Source organism: Pectinophora gossypiella, chromosome 20 (genome assembly GCF_024362695.1).
Source record: "Pectinophora gossypiella chromosome 20, ilPecGoss1.1, whole genome shotgun sequence".
Lineage (NCBI taxonomy): Eukaryota > Metazoa > Arthropoda > Insecta > Lepidoptera > Gelechiidae > Pectinophora > Pectinophora gossypiella.
The window spans coordinates 12144556-12162540 of NC_065423.1; the positions used below are offsets into that span (position 1 = coordinate 12144556).

Consider the following 17985-nt stretch of genomic DNA (forward strand, 5'->3'; position numbering starts at 1 on the left):
ATTTTAGGAAGAATGAGTAAATGAACGTGTCGGGTTATTGACTGATGTAAAATTTTTAGACGGTTGGTTTAGATTTGTGCTTAAAATTGACGTGTGTTCCATAAATTTTATGCTTGTCGATTACCCGTCCCTTTCCTTTTCGGCGGATAAGAAAATGACAGATATAACTTAAAATAAAATTAGACGGTATTTACAGGAATTAGCACCAATATCCTTCTCTCTCTCTCTATTTAAGAGCTGCGCTCTTGTCGGTGGAGTAATTGCCATTCCTCTCTTCTTCCCGCCAAAACCTTCACCTCCCGATACGACATGACCTGCACCTTCTCTTTTATTTGTTTCATAAATGTTCTCCTAGGTCTACCCCTTCTTCTCTTCCCTTAAATTTTTCCTTCTTTAATGTTTGTTATAAATTAATCGTGTCGTATCAGGTGGCCAATCATATTTTCTCTCCGGTTCTCTATAGTCTTCAATATGGTTCTCCTTTCTTCAACTCTTTCCAGAACTTTTTCATTTGACACCAATATCCTTACTATTGAAAAAAGTTTTTACAACAGGAACATCACTGACTGTAATGTAATATTGTTGGATATGCACAATACTCTCTGTGTGGGCTTCTAAACACGTGACCGGTCACGAGTACTAATATGTATACACTTTGAAACCATGTCACATTAACTTTTTTGACAAATTAAACCATAAGTCTCATTAAATGTCAAATATGATAGTGCGACAGTGTTCTAAAGTGGGTACATGATATTGCTCATGACTGTACCATATTTCACAGGTAGGTTTATGTATGTATGTATGTATAATATGATATGTATGTATGTCCAGCTGTGCCAATAAGAGACAAAGGTCGAGTTTATGTATGATAGATGACAATTAGTCGAGGAAAACAAACAATCATGGTATTTATATCTGAGTTCATAAGTCGAAAATCAAAACAAATTAACCTACTCTTAGACACAACAACTAGTTCAGTATAAAAAGAAAAAAAAAGAAAAAAATAAATAATAATAGTAAATAAATAAATAAGTGTTTATTTAATTATTTTGATTGTATTTATTTGATTTACTAACAATCACTTACATTAATACATTGTAATAAGTAACACATTTGCAACTTATAAGCTAAATGTAGTGACTAATTATAAGTAAACACAGCATGCATTTATATAAAAAAGAAAGTGGCTACCTTTCCTTTTTTTTGGGTGGGTGGGTGATTATACTAGAATCTAGTAACTAGATGGTGTGCGATTTTGTTCAAAAATAACCCACCTACCTTTAATCTAACGGTTGAGCAAATATCTACACTTTAAATGGCGGCCATCTTGATTTTCCGCCATTTTGTTTTCTTTACTGGCGATGGAATTTCATCAAAGTTTATAAACATTATGTTTTACGTTATGAAAAAAAAATGAGACAAAGCTTCGCGTCAGACAGAGTACTGCGGGGCAGAAGGCAAGAGGGAAACCACTGCTCTATTTGTCCATAAAAAGAAGCATGGATGACGCTACATCGACAAGAGCGTGGCTGATGGTGATGAAAAAATATATCCAGGCGTCATAATTTTGGGACTGTGTGGGATGTCTCCCTGATGCGGAGCAGTTTTCGAGGATCGAGAAGCATTTCACTACTCAACATGACGTTCCGATAAAACACCTACCGATAAATCAATAATAACCGTGACACTAGGGTTGACGACCTTATGGTAATCCACTTCATAACCCACACGATAGAACAAGAACTACGTAATAATTAATATCTGCATACTGGAGTAAGAGCGAATAAGAAACATAGTACGCGCTCAGCCGCTTATCTTCCCATCACCCATGCAAGTTTAATATGCGCAATGTCAAAATTGCAGTTTTTAGATGAATTGACTCGAAAAAGTAGCTCAAGGCTGAAAAAAAAGAGTAAATCATTTTGAAGTGGACAAGACTTTTAATGAAATAGTATTTTTATATGCTATTTTGTTCTTTATTCATAATATTCATATAGACATAAAATGTATAGATAGGTACATAAAAAATGAGTGAGAGTCAAGAAACGCAAGATGTGTAGTTAATTCGTACTCACGACGAGTACATAAATCCCGGTCATTTTGATAGTTTTACGAAAGTTTTGAAAGTTGGTGTTTTTGTAAATTTTGATCAGGCTCTTTACGAATACTTATAAACCGATATATTTGTGCTCGTGCCGCCATATTGGAAAAATGGCGCTAAAAATAGTATTTTTTTTACAATACTATCAGATTTTTTTATTATCTTGGATTGAGTAATCAAGTACAAAATATTCAATTTATAATTAAAATTATATTTTACAAATATTCTTACGAAAGTAGGGATCACAGAGTAACTTTAATGAATTAATGTGTGTATGTGTGTGTGTTGTGTGAATGTCCCCACCGGGATTCGATCCCGGGACCTCCGGATCGTGAGTCCAATATCAACCAGGGAAGCCGTTAATATTTTTATTTAGTTGGTAACAGCATAGTTTCACTTTGAATCGTTTTTTTATGTATTTAAATATATTATGTATATTTTTCGAACGTCTCATTTGCCTAAAATTACTGCAGCTTCTCAACCTGTACAGATAAGCCGAAGAAAAGTAGCTGTAGGAAAAATCTCGTCACACACTAGACGCTCTTAACCCTTTCACGGACAGAGATCATGGGTCATTGATGGTTCATAATAGGTAATAGGACACCTTGGGATCGGAACGTCATTAGACGTTCTGTCCTTGAAAGTGTTAAAAAATGCCGTAATACAGTTTCAGTATTTTGTCAGTACTTACTGATTAAGTCGGATAAAAAATTTACAAAGAGAAAATTGAATCGAAAAAATCTGAGTCTGATAGTTTTTTTTTCGATTTAATTTCTCTTTGCCAGTTTCCGTAAGCATGAAAGAGTGCTAAAAAACATAAATCATATAAAAATGTGTATTGTGCATGCAAAACGCAGTCTTTCCGTGCTTCGGAAGGCACGTTAAGCCGTTAGTCTCGGTTACTACTTACTGATGTAAATAAGTAGTCGTTACATGAGCCATATCAGGGGCCTTTGGCGGCGCAATAGTATCCCTGATACCAGGGTTGATGAGGCTGGTATTCCACCTCACAACCCATACGATAAAAGAGAACGCCGTCTTGGCTCATATTTGTTAACTACTTCGGATGACTCTGCTTATAACAGGTGAGAATCAGTTCCTGTTTCTACTTCAAGTAATACTGCTATAATTATCTAAATTGCTATTTCCCCGGAACAGATCGATACAGAATACAGATAAAATACTGCTTATGTTGCAGTGTAAGTGTGAATTCATCATAAATCTGTAATGTCATTGTTTCTTGACATTGTCCCGTTTTTCACAGGGTCCGCTCATTCTTTCGTGTAATCGCTATTTCTATGTCCTATCCGCTATATCCTTCACCTTGATAAGACACGACCTGCACCTTCTCTTTTATTTGTTTCATAAATGTTCTCCTAGGTCTACACCTTCCTCGTCATCATCATCTCCCTAGCATCAACCCGTGTTTTCAGGGTCCGCTTACCTAACCTGAAGATTTGACAGGACCGGTTTTTTACAGAAGCGACTGCCTGTCTGACCTTCCAACCCGCGAAGGGAAAACCAGCCCAATACAGGTTAGGCTACATAACTCCGAAAATGCATTTATAAGGTATGTGGGTTTCTTCAAGATGTTTTTCTTCACCGGTCATAACCTTTAAAAAAGTCTGTTAAATGTATTTAAAAAAAAACGTCCTAAAAGTACGTATTACTTATCTACCACTAAGAGGCGCTATTTCCTGTAGACACCATCTAATTTTATTTTAAGTTACACCTGTAAAATGAACCTTTTCTTTTTCATTTTACCGACTTCAAAAAAGGAGGAGGTTCTCAATTCGACCGCATTTTATTAATGTTTTTGATATCATACATATACGTAACCTCTCGCCCGTTGTCCGTGACCGGGTAGGCAGTCCAAAGGTGCATTTTACGAAACTTTTAATAAATATTATTTACTTAAGTATGTCGTTACATGAGCCGTGTCAGGGGCCTTTGGCGGCTCAATAGTGACCCTGACACCAGAGTTGATGCGGTCGGTCATTGATCTCACAATCCACACGATAGAAGATGTAGGATATTTAATCATCAAACTGTATGGGATTTTTTTAAGAGCCACGCTCTTGTCGGTGTAGCATTCGCTATGTTACATTTTTAGGGAATTCGTTGATAGTGGTTTCCCTCTTGCCTTCTGCCCGGAGTACTCTCTCTGACGCTTACTTTTAAGCATTATTTAGACGCGTCATTGCTTAGAAGCGTAAAAGTAGTACATTGTGACAATTTACCATTCAATGTGGTGGGTTTGACGTAATGGAACGTCATTTCTAGGGTTCTGTATCCAAACGGCAAAAACGGGACCCTATTACTAAGTCTTCGCTGTCTGTCTGTTCGTCCGTTTGTCTATCACCAGGCTGTAAGAAGCGCGATAGCTAGACATTTATGTATTTCTGTTGTCGCTATAACAACAAATACTAAAAACAAACATACATACATAAACAGCCTATAAACGTCCCACTGCTGGGCACAGGCCTCCCTCAATCAACCGGAGGGGGTATGGAGCATACTCCACCACGCTGCTCCACTCCGGGTTAGTGGAGGTGTTTCTACAGCAAACGGCTTAACGTGCCCTCCGAAGCACGGAATCATCATACTAAAAACAAAATAAAATAAATATTTAAAGGGGCTCGAAAGGCGATTGTTGTTTACCTAGTCAATGGTACGGAACCCTTCGTGCGCATGTCCAACTCGCACTTGTCTGGGTTTTTTTTTTCACATAGATCATACGCAAGGATACGGATTTGTATGTTTAACCACGATACAGCGTGGAAGAGGAAAACTAGTGCAAATATTTACTACTAACCTACGCTCGTAGAAGTCATACGTAATTGTGACATACAGAGAATATACAACCTGCAGACGCGACAGAGATCCAGCATTACGCCTGTATTCCCGAAGGGGTAGGCAGAGGTGTATAATATATACACCCACTCCTCACCAGCTGTGTTTAAGTCCCATGTTATTACATACCTATGAGCCTATGATGGTGAGCCTATTACCATAAACCACAAAATAAAAATAATACTATTACGCAGAAGTAATTAAAAAAAATGTTTCATTATTCATTTGTAATAAAACATCAAAGAAGGAAAAATTGAAGGGAAGAGAGAAAGGGAGAGAGAGAGAGAGAGAGGAGAACATTTTGTGAAACAATTAAAAGAGAAGGTGCAGGTCGTGTCGTATCAGGAGGTGAAGGATTTGGCGGGAAGAAGAGAGGAATGGCGATTACTCCACCGACAAGAGCGCAGCTCTTAAATAAAGAGAGAGAAATTGTTTCAATAATAATTGCCTCATACTTTACCTGATACAAATCTGTCCTCGTAGGTAAAATCTCACCGTCGTTTATCCATCTTAACTAGTCTGGACTGACCTCGACGAGTATTGCATTTGACCATAAGGACAATCTTGACCGACGTGTGACAATAATCACGGCGATCGAGCTGGTCGGTAGTGTACGTTACTTGAAAGGTAAGCATTCATATTTTAAATATTTTTTTTATTATTTTTTCTTTTTTTTTTAAATTGTACCTATTATACCACTGAAGTTTACCAGTATTATTACAAAACGAACATTAAATATAAACTAGGTTTAAAATAAGTCGACGAAATTTAATGAAACTAATAATAATTGTCAAGTCATAATCAAAAACACACTTCAAAATTGTTGTATTTTTTTTGTGGAAATATTTTATTATTATTATTGTATGTCTTTTTCATATCTCGGGCCTATGGAGGCCCGGACTTTTGGAAGGCGTGCGTGGGACCGAAGCCAACACGTAGAGGCCCCTTAAGACAGTTTAATCTAAATGTGGTGTGACACCAACCGGCGATTATCCCTGTATGCACTATGGGAGTGCACCCAAAGACAATCCCCGGTTCGTGTAGGACTATTGCCGATTATTATTATTATTTAATTATTATTTACTATTATAATTCTATGCAGAATCTGCGACAGTAGCGCCACGGCCGCGAAACATCTTTCGTGACATCCTGTAAAAGTACATACAAGCCATACAAGTATATAGGGTGTTATTGAAATCCTAACAAATACTAAGGAGGATGATTCACACCATGATTCTGAGTTGAATCAAGTAGATTTTTCCATCGCAAAAGTAAAGAATTGAAAAAAAAAATAAAAAAAAACAAACGAATTTTGCGACGAGAAATCCCACTTGATATTAACTCATAATGATGACCTGAATCGTCCCCCTCAGTATTCGTTACGATTTCACTAACACCCTGTTTTACTTATCCGATTTTTTCAAATGTATTATTTAATTTATCCTTTGTGACGCTAGATCTTTGTCTATAATAATAAGTATTCTAAATAATTACTTACTTAAACGTTTTGCTAGGAAATCATTAACTAACTTTACCTACAGTATAATAACAGACTGTCTGTTAAAGGAAATGAAAAGAAACGTATGAAACGTAAATGTTAGTAATTACTACAATACTGGACAGAAGGTCTAGTTCAATACAATTAGCATAGAATAAGAAATAATACCACGTATAGAACGGCACATTTCCGCTCCCCACCGGCGTCTGAGCTAGATTTACCTCACCCCCTCGAACACAGTTTAGACTTGAATCGTATGGCGTCAGACGTCACACACACAGATGCGCGTGTACGATGATGTCAATGTGTAGTGTCTGTGTAAAACGAGGTTTTTTGTACGAAGTGTCCGGGGAGTGCAATTAGTTAACGGCTTCCGTGGTCTAGAGGTTGAGCGTTGGCGTTGGGTTACTCACAGCAGCGGGTTCGAATCCCGATGGGGTCATATCACAAAAATCACTTGGTGGTCCCCAGTTTGGTTAGGACATTACAGACTGATCATCCGCTTGTCCTCCGTGGTCTCGTGGTCCGTGGCCTCCGTGGTCTAGTGGTTAGAGCGATAGGCTCAAGATCTGGAGGTCCGGGTTCGATTCCCGATTGGGACATTGTCGAAATCACTTTGTGAGACTGTCCTTTGTTTGGTAAGGACTTTTCAGGCTTGAATCACCTGATTGTCCGAAAAAGTAAGATGATTCCGTGCTTCGGAAGGCACGTTAAGCCGTTGGTCCCGGCTATTAGCCGTAAAAACACCTCCACCAACCCGCAGTGGAGCAGCGTGGTGGAATATGCTCCATACCCCCTCCGGTTGATTGAGGGGAGGCCTGTGCCCAGCAGTGGGACGTATATAGGCAGTTTATGTATCCGCTTGTCCGTAAGTAAGATGATCTGTGCTTCGGTAGGCACATTCAGCTGTTGGTACCCGTTTACTACAGATTAAGTATGTAGTCGTTACATGAGCCATGTAAGGGGCCTCTGGCGGCTCAATAATAACCCTGACACTAGGGTTAATGAGGTTGGTGGTTCGAGAAAAAGTTTTTTCGAGCATGTTTATAGTTGAGACGTGTGAGTGTTAAGTAATGCCTTTGGTTTACTTTAAACATTGACCACTCTACAATCGTGATGCAATATTTCGTAAAATGAGTTATATATTTTTACTTCGAATGTCCTTCCATTTCATGTATGGACATGTCATACAAACCTAAATTTCGTAACGTAGCAACATACAAAGTACTGATATACGTACAATCAAAGGCAAAAGTGCAGTCACTGAGCCCAGCGAATTATTTGAAAAGTGGTGAAATGATGAACCGTTAGTTGTCATAATTATACAATTTATGTTTTTGTAGGTGTTTTGATCTATTACAGAAACGACATGTACCCTGGAGGTTTTTAAGTGCAACCAGTTATTTTATTATTTTGCAAGAAACTGATTGGACTTTCCACCTTATCGTACAGTCACGAGCAATATAATGTACCCACTTTAGGACTCTGTCGCACTAACATATTTGACATTTAGTGAGACTTACAGTTCAATTTGTCAAAAAAGTTAATGTGACATGGTACCAAAGTGTATACATATTAATGCTCGTGACCGTACATATTTTATGTACATATACATATACAGCGCTTTCTTTGCGATGGAAAATTCCACTTGATATCAACTCAGAATCGTGGTGTAAATCATCCCTCTCAGTATTCGTTACGATGTCACACCCCGTACGTAAGGTAGCCATACAAATAGTTATGAGTGTTAGTGACACAGTAACGAATACTGAAAGGGATGATTTAGACCACGATTCTGAGTTGATATCCAGTGAAATTTTCTCTCGGAAAAAACATGAAATCGGAAAATTCCACTTGATATTGACTCAGAATCATGTGCTCAAACATCCCTTAAAATATCCGTTACGATATCACTAACACTCTGTATATGGTAAATACTTCAATAACATAGGTAATGTTATGCACACTCCAACTTTACCCAACCCGCGACGACGTTTGACGTAGGTTTGACGTAAACAAGCCACTAAGCAAACGGAATAGAGTGTACATTACACTAGAGGACCCCACTTGAGGCGTTTTTGATTTCTGTAAATAGATTAGAAGTGGTAAATACAGGTTCGTTATTGACAAGGATTACTGTGTGTATTTCCAACCTAAAGCAATAATCAAATCAAATTAAATAAAAAAAAACACACAGTGTGAGGCTACACCATCACCATCACCAGCCCAGTAACGTCCCCACTGCTGGGGCACGGGCCTTCCCTATGGATGGATAGGGAGATCGGGCCTTAAACCACCACGCGGGCCCATTGCGGATTGGTGGTTATTAACGACTGCTAATGCAGCCGGGACCAACGGCTTAACGTGCCTTCCGAAGCACGGAGGAGCTCGAGATGAAAACTTTTTTTTTTGGTCACCCATCCTATAACCGGCCTTTGCGAAAGTGCTTAACTTCACGTTGGCTACACGTTGGAAGCCAATTGTGAAGAGAGGGTTTGTCCTAGCCGCGTAACACGGGAGTATGAAAATGACTACGTCACTATGAAATACGTTTATTACGCAAACACTTACATAGAAGCAAGGCACAATGATTACTAAGGCACAGTCCCTGTCATGACGTCACACGTAGTGCAAGCGTCACAGTCGGACGCAGTACTTATAGTTCCTAGAGGTAGGCAAGCTATACAGAAGCCTGGGTTGTGAGTACAACGATACATATGTGTGTAATCTTATTAGAATCTAACAACAATGTATTGGTGCAATTACCAAGAGACTACCAACCTATACTCACACACGCATACACACATGCACACATTCACACTACACGCACACAAACCACATACACATTCACACTACACACTTATTTTCTCTTTTTTTTCTCATTAATTTTAATTTTCTTTTTATTACTTTAATACCGTAATATTGCCACTGTTTAATTAGTTTATAAGTATAAGTACATAGATTGGGAAGGCACTGTCTCCCAAGACACAGGTTTGCCTAGTTTGGGAGACAGGGTTTTAATGCATAAAATGTAAAAACTTATTTCAATAAACGTTATTATTATTATTATTAATGTCGATACCGCGTTCTAATAGACTGCTTTTCGCTATCGACCCACTAGAGTCGATTAATTCTTTCAAATATTCTTCCTCTCAGACGACGCCCTGAGCCGAGGTTCGCGCCCGACTGCGCACCCTCAGGCCTGTTGTCTTAAACGTTGTACCGGGTGAGAGCCTTCAGCGCTCCCCATTTATCCGGCCATGTATCTACAATAAGTCACGTCAAAAAAAACTGTCACGTTGAGTTGTCGAAAAACTCTTTAATAGAAAGGACACGCGCTGCTTCTTTTCCTCAAATGATTTTTGCTTGATAATATCTTTAATTGCAATAATTTCAGACACAAAAATGGAAGTCATACCGACGCACCCTCTCATCGTGGTGACAAAAGACGACGTGGAAAAGGCTAGAAAGTTCTATGACATAGATGATGTGGACAGGATCAAAGAAAGTCTGGATCAGATCGAGGACTGGTGTAAAAAGCAACCACATTTGGAAGAAGCGAACAAATACATGAGTAAGTTGCTTCATTGATTTTATCTTTATGTCATAAGCTCATGATTCTACTAATTGGCGTAGTCAGATTTACATCCATCACAAGATGAACTAAGTACCCACACCTCACCGAGGGTTCTGTTAGACCAACGTTACTGGTGAGCCATATCGCCATCTGTAATGGTCGAGCACTGTGTTAGTGTTAATAACTCATTGGTGCAAGTCTGGTACCAGGCCACGAGCTGGCGCTCCTCTTTTGAGAAGCAAGCTGGTGTACCACAGAACCACACTGGTGTTGCACACAGCGAGAACATACTTATATAAATAGTAGTAATGAATGGAGCCGTGCCAGCCCAGTTGGTAGGACGCTTGCCTCTCACTTTGAGGTCGCAGGTTCGAATCCAGCACAGGCCTAAACCAATGATTGTCGAATTTGTTTTGGAATTCATGTTTGCGTCATAAATGGTTATCACGTGCTCAGCGGTGAGGGAAAACACCGTGAGGAAACCCATATTCCCGAGAAATGCATTTTCGAGGTATGTGACCTAACTGGCTGGCTGGTTTTCTCTTCGCGGGTTGGAAGGTCAGACAGGTAGTGGCTTCTGTAAAAAACCGGACCTGTCAAATATTTAGGTTAGGTAAGCGGACCCTTTGAAAAATCAGGATACTGCTTGGGGAAATAGTAGAATTGGCCGATTCACATTATTTCAATTAGTATTCCAATCTAGCGTTTGTGCGTTCGTAAGAATGGAGACATTTCAGTGTTGGTTCACATTTTTACACTAACATTGCAGTGCATTTGAACTTAACTAGGCCTAATATATATTTTTTAAATCTACGTATCATAATTTTAGGTCGAGCAATGCTAGAGCGGATCTTCATTTTGTCTAGAGGATCAGTGGAAAGCGCTAAGAAGAAGATAGACCACCTGCTGACGTCACGAGGCATGATGCCAGAGATCTCTTTGCACAGAACTGTCGATGAATTCGCCAAATTTTGGGATGTTATGTAAGTACATTAACACACACTCGTAAACTCCAAGTAATCACTATATGACTTGCAGGCACTGAAAGAAAGTATTAAGACGAATACATACGTACATAAACTCACGCCTATTTCCCACCGGGGTAAGCAGAGAGAGTTCGATCCTGACACTTCTCTTGCTTGCTCCACATTCATCAATCGCTTCATTCACGCACGCCGGTTCAGAGTAGATCGTATTAAACATTTTCTAAGAACATCTCCAATTTGGTCAATGTAAGTCCTTCTCGGTCTCTCTGCCAGCCTTACCATCAACTTTCGCTTTATATACCTTACTTTACTTTTGCAATTCTATTATCTTTCATCCGCTCTACGTGTCCAAACCAACCTAACATTCCCTTATCGTCTTTTACACCATATCTCCTTATCACACTATTTCTCACTCTATCACTCAACTTAACACTGCAGATGCTACGTAAAGACCTACGAGATTAAGACGAATATTATATGAAATTATACAATTCCTTTGTCGTATTTTACAACACGCGCTGGAAGGCAAGCTGAACGTATTCTAGGTTTTTTATGCGATCCAAGAACAGCGTAGAAGGCAAACGTCATCTCTTTCTCACATACCTCCAAAACGTATATATCGGGAATGTGGTTTTCGACACTATGTTTTCCTTCACCGATGAGCACATGAATTCGATAATAAATTCGGAAATCATTGGTTTAAGCCAATGTTATTCCGTTTTTGCGAATGTTCCCAAAGTGGGAAAGTCTCTGTTGTAAAAACTCTTTAATAGTCAGGACACTGGGTGCTTTCTTTTTCAAATTATTCTTTCTTGTACTTTGATTCGGAGGCTTTTTTAATATGACTTTTATGCTTACCTAAAGTGGGAATATTCCCGGAAATAGCGCGTCACTGGTTTAGACCCGTGTTGGTATTTGTTGGCATCCCCATTAAAATTATATTTTAATATTTAAGTGTGGCAATACTTGCCTTCTAGAATCTAACTAACGTGTATCGTGTGTCAAACATTATATTATTATTATAAAATTAATAAAAGTGCCGTTAACAATATCGTCCAGCTGTATTATTTCATCGAGCAGAGCATCGCCAACACCTAGATGCCCATAGTATTCAAACCTGCAATATAGTGAGAGTCAAGGCTTCTTCTGAGTGGACCACCATGGCTCCAGATGCTAAGATCATTATACCCTCTTACAGAAATTACGCGCCTCTCCCAAAGATGTGTCCCACAGATCAGTCTCGCGTGATGGTGACTCAGTTCATCACAGATAAACTTGACGAGTTCAGTCTACTTACTTACTTCCGATATTGCTTCATGGTAAGTCCATTCCTTATTTAGTATCATTATCTTTATTTTCAAAATATTTAGACAATATTTTTGTAGTTTTATCTTTCACCCAATACCAGAGAATCTATATGGGAAATAGACTGATAAATTGTCATAATGCAGGGTATTAGTGAAATCGTAACATAAACTTTGAGGGATGATTCAGACCATGATTCTGAGTTGATATCAAGTGGAATTTTCCGTTGCAAAAGTAAAGAACTGAAAGTAATTAACAAAGTACTAAAACTTTATTTTTTCCGACATGAAATTCCACTTGATATCGACTCAGAATCATGGACCTTCCAACTTGCGAAGGTAGAACCAGTCCAATACAGGTTAGGCCACATACCTCTGAAAAATTCATTTCTCGGGAATTTGGGTTTCCTCACGTTGTTTTCTTTTACCGCTGAGTACGTGATTTACGATCCAAACATGACAGTCATTGCTAGGTTCGAACCTGCGACCACAAAGTGAGAGGCAAGCGTTCTACCAACTAGGCTACCACGGCTCTTTGTGTCAGTATATTAGATACCTAGCTTGTTTAATTTAAAATGCTTTGATTTTTTTAATGTTGCTTGTTATACGTTTCAGATCGGCGAATACAGATTGAACTATGACTACAGTTTGTCTGAGAGGTATGTCATTGACCTCACCAACATCCATCTAGGAGTACTCAGCAAAATTAATCCTGTAGTCGTGAAGAAATCCGAAGTCCTTTGCACAGTAAGTATAGGAATAAAACGGACTTCTTTGTTGGACTATTGAAAGCGTCCAATTGTTTATCAAAACGAGCATTTTTTTTAATCTACTAAGAAAGTTGGTCTTTTTAAACACGATGATATAATATTTTAATGGAAAATATATTATTTTCGTCACCGTACAGTCCACAGCGATAACATAATGTTATTCATTAAAGCGCTCGGTGAGGAGCTCGGTAGCGCAGCGGTAAACACGCTCGGCCTGCGATTGTTGAAGTTAAGCAACTTTCGCAAAGGCCTTTCATAGGATGGGTGACCACAAAAAAAAAGTTTTCATCTCAAGCTCCTCCGTACTTCGGAAGGCACGTTAAGCCGTTGGTCCCGGCTGCATTAGCAGTCGTTAATAACCACCAATCCGCAATGGGCCCGCGTGGTGGTTTAAGGCCCGATCTCCCTATCCATCTATAGGGAAGGCCCGTGCCCCAGCAATGGGGACGTTAATGGGCTGGTGATGATGATGATGATTCATTAAAGACCTACGATGCCTATTGTATTAAGGGTGTGCAATGTATGAGCATAATTGCACCCTACACCCTTAATCCATCTTGAGATATCAATACTATCTTTGAAAACATCATGATGATGATGGTTAAGAGACTTTTTGTAATTATTTCTTTTTATTTTGGTGCAATAAAGTGTATTTGTATTGTATTGTATTGTAGATGCCATACTAGAGTTTTTCTCGAAGACTACTTTTCCACAAAAACGCACTAAGCAACCTATAATTCTATTTACAGGAAGGCTTCGGAACAAAAATTAAAGGCATCCACATATTAAACGCGCCACCATTTGTAGACCGTCTGGTCTTCCTCCTCAAGCAAGCCTTGCGAGAGAAAGTAGCAAGCAGACTCCACGTACACAGCTCATACGAGGAACTTCACAAACACATACCGAAGGAAATACTGCCCAAAGACTATGGTGGTGATGCGCCGTCGATGGCCAAAATATCCGGTAAGTTATGGGACTCGTGTGGGTTTATTGAACATACATACATACACTCACGCCAATTTCCCACCGGGGTAAGCAGAGACTATGTAATTACATTTCCTTCAATCCTGACATACTTCTCTTGCTTCCTCAATCAATCAATCAATCAATAATTCTTTATTGCACAAAACTTATACATACGAATAAAATTTAGGCACAATAGACGGCCTTATTGCTAAAAAGCAATTTCTGCCAGGCAAGCTTAGGGTGAAAGAAATTTATGCATTGGAAGGCGTGATGGTGCAATAAACATAATATTATTAGTTACCAACATAAATAAAATATGCCGTAAATATATCTATATATACACCAGTAACCGGGATCAACGTCCTGTACCGGTAAATGGTCCCGGTTACTACTTCCGTAAGTAGTAAATGGGTAATCTTCTTCTATCGTGTGGGTTGTGAGGTGGAATACCAGCCTCATCAAACCTGGTGTCAGTAACTTACATACGGATGTAAGTATGTAGTCGTTACATGAGTCACGTCAGGGTTTGGGCATGCCATTGGCGGCTCAATAATAACCCTGACACCAGGTTTGATGAAACTGGTATTCCACCTCACAACCCATACGATAAAAGAAGATTACCTGGCCGTACGATCTAAACCTGGATTTCGATATCTTGTCAATTATCGGTGCAACTTAAAGACTTTCCCCTGATGTGATTCCTATTTTCAGAGCAATGGAGAGAATTATTCAGAGGGCAAGAGGCAAAGGATATCGTTAAGAATCTCGACAAGTTAGTAACAGACGAATCCAGAAGAAGCGCTGCTAAGTTCAACGAGGAGTACCTGGGAATGCCTGGTTCCTTTAGGAGATTAGCCGTAGACTAATACCGTAGAATTATTTGGATAGCATTATAATTAGATAGAATCTGGTGAACAGCCGTGCAGTTTTGTAAAATTCAACTCTTGACCTCATATTTTGAGACGAGAAGAATTGACCGAAAAACAATATTTTGAAATATTTTTACACTCGCCGCAAAGCACAGGCCTAAACCAATGATTGTCGAATGTAGAGTTCATGTTTGGATCATAAATGATTATCACGTGCTCAGCGGTGAAGGAAAACACCACATTCCCGAGAAATGCATTTTCGGAGGTATGTGACCTAAACTGTATTGGGCTGGTTTTCGTTCGCGGGTTGGAAGGTCAGACAGGTAATCGCTTCTGTAAAAAACCGGACCTGTCAGATATTCTGTGACAAACGGGATAATGCTTAGGAGATGTGTGTACTCGCCGTAAAGAGACTCACATGGCGGGAATTGACGTTCGGCGAGTCGCTGTCAACGCATTCATAAAAATATTTCAAAAAATATAAGTGAATATTTCTATGTGTCTGCTGGTACCAGCTCCAAAATGAAGATGTGGCCTAAAGGTTTAAGTAACCAGGCCAAACAATTCAAAAAAAAAAGGAAAACTTACCTAATAAACAATATTTTGTTAAATCAGGAGGTCTTTACAGAATTACACTGCTGAAAAAAATGACAATAAGCAATTTGTAGGCGACAAAATATTGAAGAAAACAAGCTTCCTTCAATAGATTTGGTTGTGCAATTGAAAACCATCATGGTGGCGTTACCATGGTGCCCTAGTGTAAGGGTCGGCGATCTTTTGAGTCCAAAGAGTCAAACAAAGAGCCACAAACATTTTTCTTCCCAACGACTACTAAAGAGTACTTGAACTTTATTTATTCATAACAAAAAAATCTACACTCATTTATATTTAGTATTTATGGTAACAACAAATTAAATAATATATTTAAGGTATTATTAGATAATTGCCTATTATTCAGGTAAGTAAGTAAAAAAATCAAATAAAAGGATGTAAGTGACCGTGGAAAAATGATGCCTAATAAAGATTTTTAAATTATTTTTTATAAAAAAAATACTAGCTTATGGGAGATAAAGAGATGCATGAGTCTCGCAAGCTGCAGATTGCCGACCTTTGTCACAGAGAAATAGAGTCCTTATACTGTATAAGGATATTTTTGTATCGGTCAAAAACTATTTAATATTAAATGTAAATTGTATGATAATTTATAGTGGCGATGGATATTTCAGTATTTTTAATAAAATTGGCTTTGGCAACGTGAATAAGGAATGGTAATTTCTGTTCTTTTTTGTGTTGTATTTATTTATTTTCCTTTCTTTTTGATTCCCTCATTCAGCGCTTATCGCTATCGACCCACAAGGGTCGATTAATTCTTTCAAATATTTTTCCTCTCAGACGACGCCCTGAGCCGAGGTTCGCGCCCAACTGGGCACCCTCAGGCCTGTTGTCTTAAACGTTGTACCGGGTGAGAGCCTTCAGCGCTCCCAAAAACCGCCCTTTTGACGTGAGTCATTAAAGGTATTATTCCTCAGGGGATAAGTTTGAATCCCGGTAGGGACATATTACAAAAATCACTCTGTGAGCTCTGGTTTGGTTAAAACAGCTGATCACCTGAATGTCTGAAATAAGATGATTCGTGCTTCGGAAGGCACATTAAGCCGTTGGTACTGTTTAGTACTTTACTGATGTAAGTCGTTACATGAGCCATGTCATTGGCCTTTGGCGGTTCAATGATACCACGGTTGATGAGGTTAGTATTCCACCTCATAACCCACACGATAGAGGAAGGGGATAGGGGCGTTATGACTTAGTTGAAAATGTGGGCAGCTCTGAAAACTCATCATCCTCCAACAAAAGACTAATGAAAAAAAATTGTATTTTGAGGGGCTGAGCAAGCGCCATTTTGAGGTCTCGCGCCACCTAAATGTTTTGCTAGGACGGCCACTGAAGCTTCTTCACAGAATCCATCCATATTTCCTTGAATCATGCCCTACCCTTTCCACCGCTCTCCTTTTATTTAGTTTCGAGCAAATTTATACTTTGACGTTATTGCTATGAATTTGTCTGCAGGCTGATGAGAGAAAAACGACTCTGATTCTATAATAATATAGAGATTCTATACCTATACAGGAAAACTTGTCTAATACTTGTCTATCTGGCTATCTTCTAAACATCTCTATTACGAAGAATTGCAAAGAAAGATTTTCTTATTACATACTTTTTAGAGCGTGATTTTTCCATAATTCAGATTTTAGATTTTAAACTTATATTTTTATATAATTCATAATTAAATCTTACACGTACTAACATTTTAATAACCATTTTCATGAGTAAACACTCAAAAACCGGCATGTTTTCAAAACATGTTTTTTAATCAGTAAAAACCTAGGGTTATAACCTATACTTGTTCTTAACCAATGACGTAAGTTGGAATAAAAACATAATCGGCGCGCCATTTGTTTTTTTTATACTTATCTCACATAAAAAGTTGCAATATTGGTGCTGATACCAGTACGACACTATGTAATTTTAAGTTATACCTGTCTTTTTCTTATCCAACGAAAAGGAAAGGGACGGATAATCGACAGGCATAAAAATGGAATACAAGTCAATTTTATGCAGTGAAAACCTAGCAAAATGTTACATTGGCTAATAACCCGACATGCATTAAGTTGACAGCACACGTCAAACGGATTGCATGTCAGCGAGATGCCTATTTTATATTGATTATTCATCCATTTTTAAAATTATCACATAAATGATTATCACGTGCTCAGCGGTGAAGGAAAACATCGTGAGGAAACACATTGGATAATCCCGAGAAATGCATTTTCGGAGGTACGCGACCTAACCTGTATTGGTCTGGTCTTCCCTTCGGGGGTTGGAAGGTCAGACAGGCAGTCGCTTCTGTAAAAAACCGGACTTTTGACGGTTAGCGAACCCTATGAAAAACAGGATAATGCGAGATGAAGATGTAATTTGACATTTGCGCATATTTATAAAAGTATGTCAACCATTCTCAAATTATAGCAATCATTGTTTTTTTTAGGCGAATTGCTTC

General features: G+C 38.6%; 1 protein-coding gene across 2 annotated transcripts; it reads left to right on the forward strand.

The window, feature by feature from the left end:
• The first annotated feature begins 5487 nt into the window (after positions 1-5487).
• Positions 5488-16207, forward strand: LOC126376277 (uncharacterized). 2 transcript variants are annotated; one of them, XM_050023587.1, is made up of 7 exons: positions 5488-5584; positions 9853-10029; positions 10862-11015; positions 12217-12337; positions 12938-13069; positions 13842-14055; positions 14770-16207. In XM_050023587.1, the coding sequence occupies exons 2-7, from the start codon at positions 9861-9863 to the stop codon at positions 14922-14924; spliced, it is 945 nt and encodes a 314-aa protein (XP_049879544.1). In that variant the 5' UTR covers positions 5488-5584; positions 9853-9860; the 3' UTR covers positions 14925-16207. The 2 variants fall into 2 exon arrangements, with proteins under 2 accessions (XP_049879544.1, XP_049879543.1); XM_050023586.1 differs by lacking the exon at positions 5488-5584 and adding an exon at positions 5949-5991.
• The last annotated feature ends 1778 nt before the right edge of the window (positions 16208-17985 follow it).

What these genes read in the sequence shown, in the direction of transcription:
- LOC126376277 (XM_050023586.1), top strand. Translation starts at nt 5,964, where the DNA reads ATGGGAGTGCACCCAAAGACAATCCCCG. An exon ending in ACTTCCGATATTGCTTCATG is followed by an intron (nt 12,338 to 12,937) that starts GTAAGTCCATTC and finishes TATACGTTTCAG; the next exon opens with ATCGGCGAATACAGATTGAA. An exon ending in AATCCGAAGTCCTTTGCACA is followed by an intron (nt 13,070 to 13,841) that starts GTAAGTATAGGA and finishes TTCTATTTACAG; the next exon opens with GAAGGCTTCGGAACAAAAAT.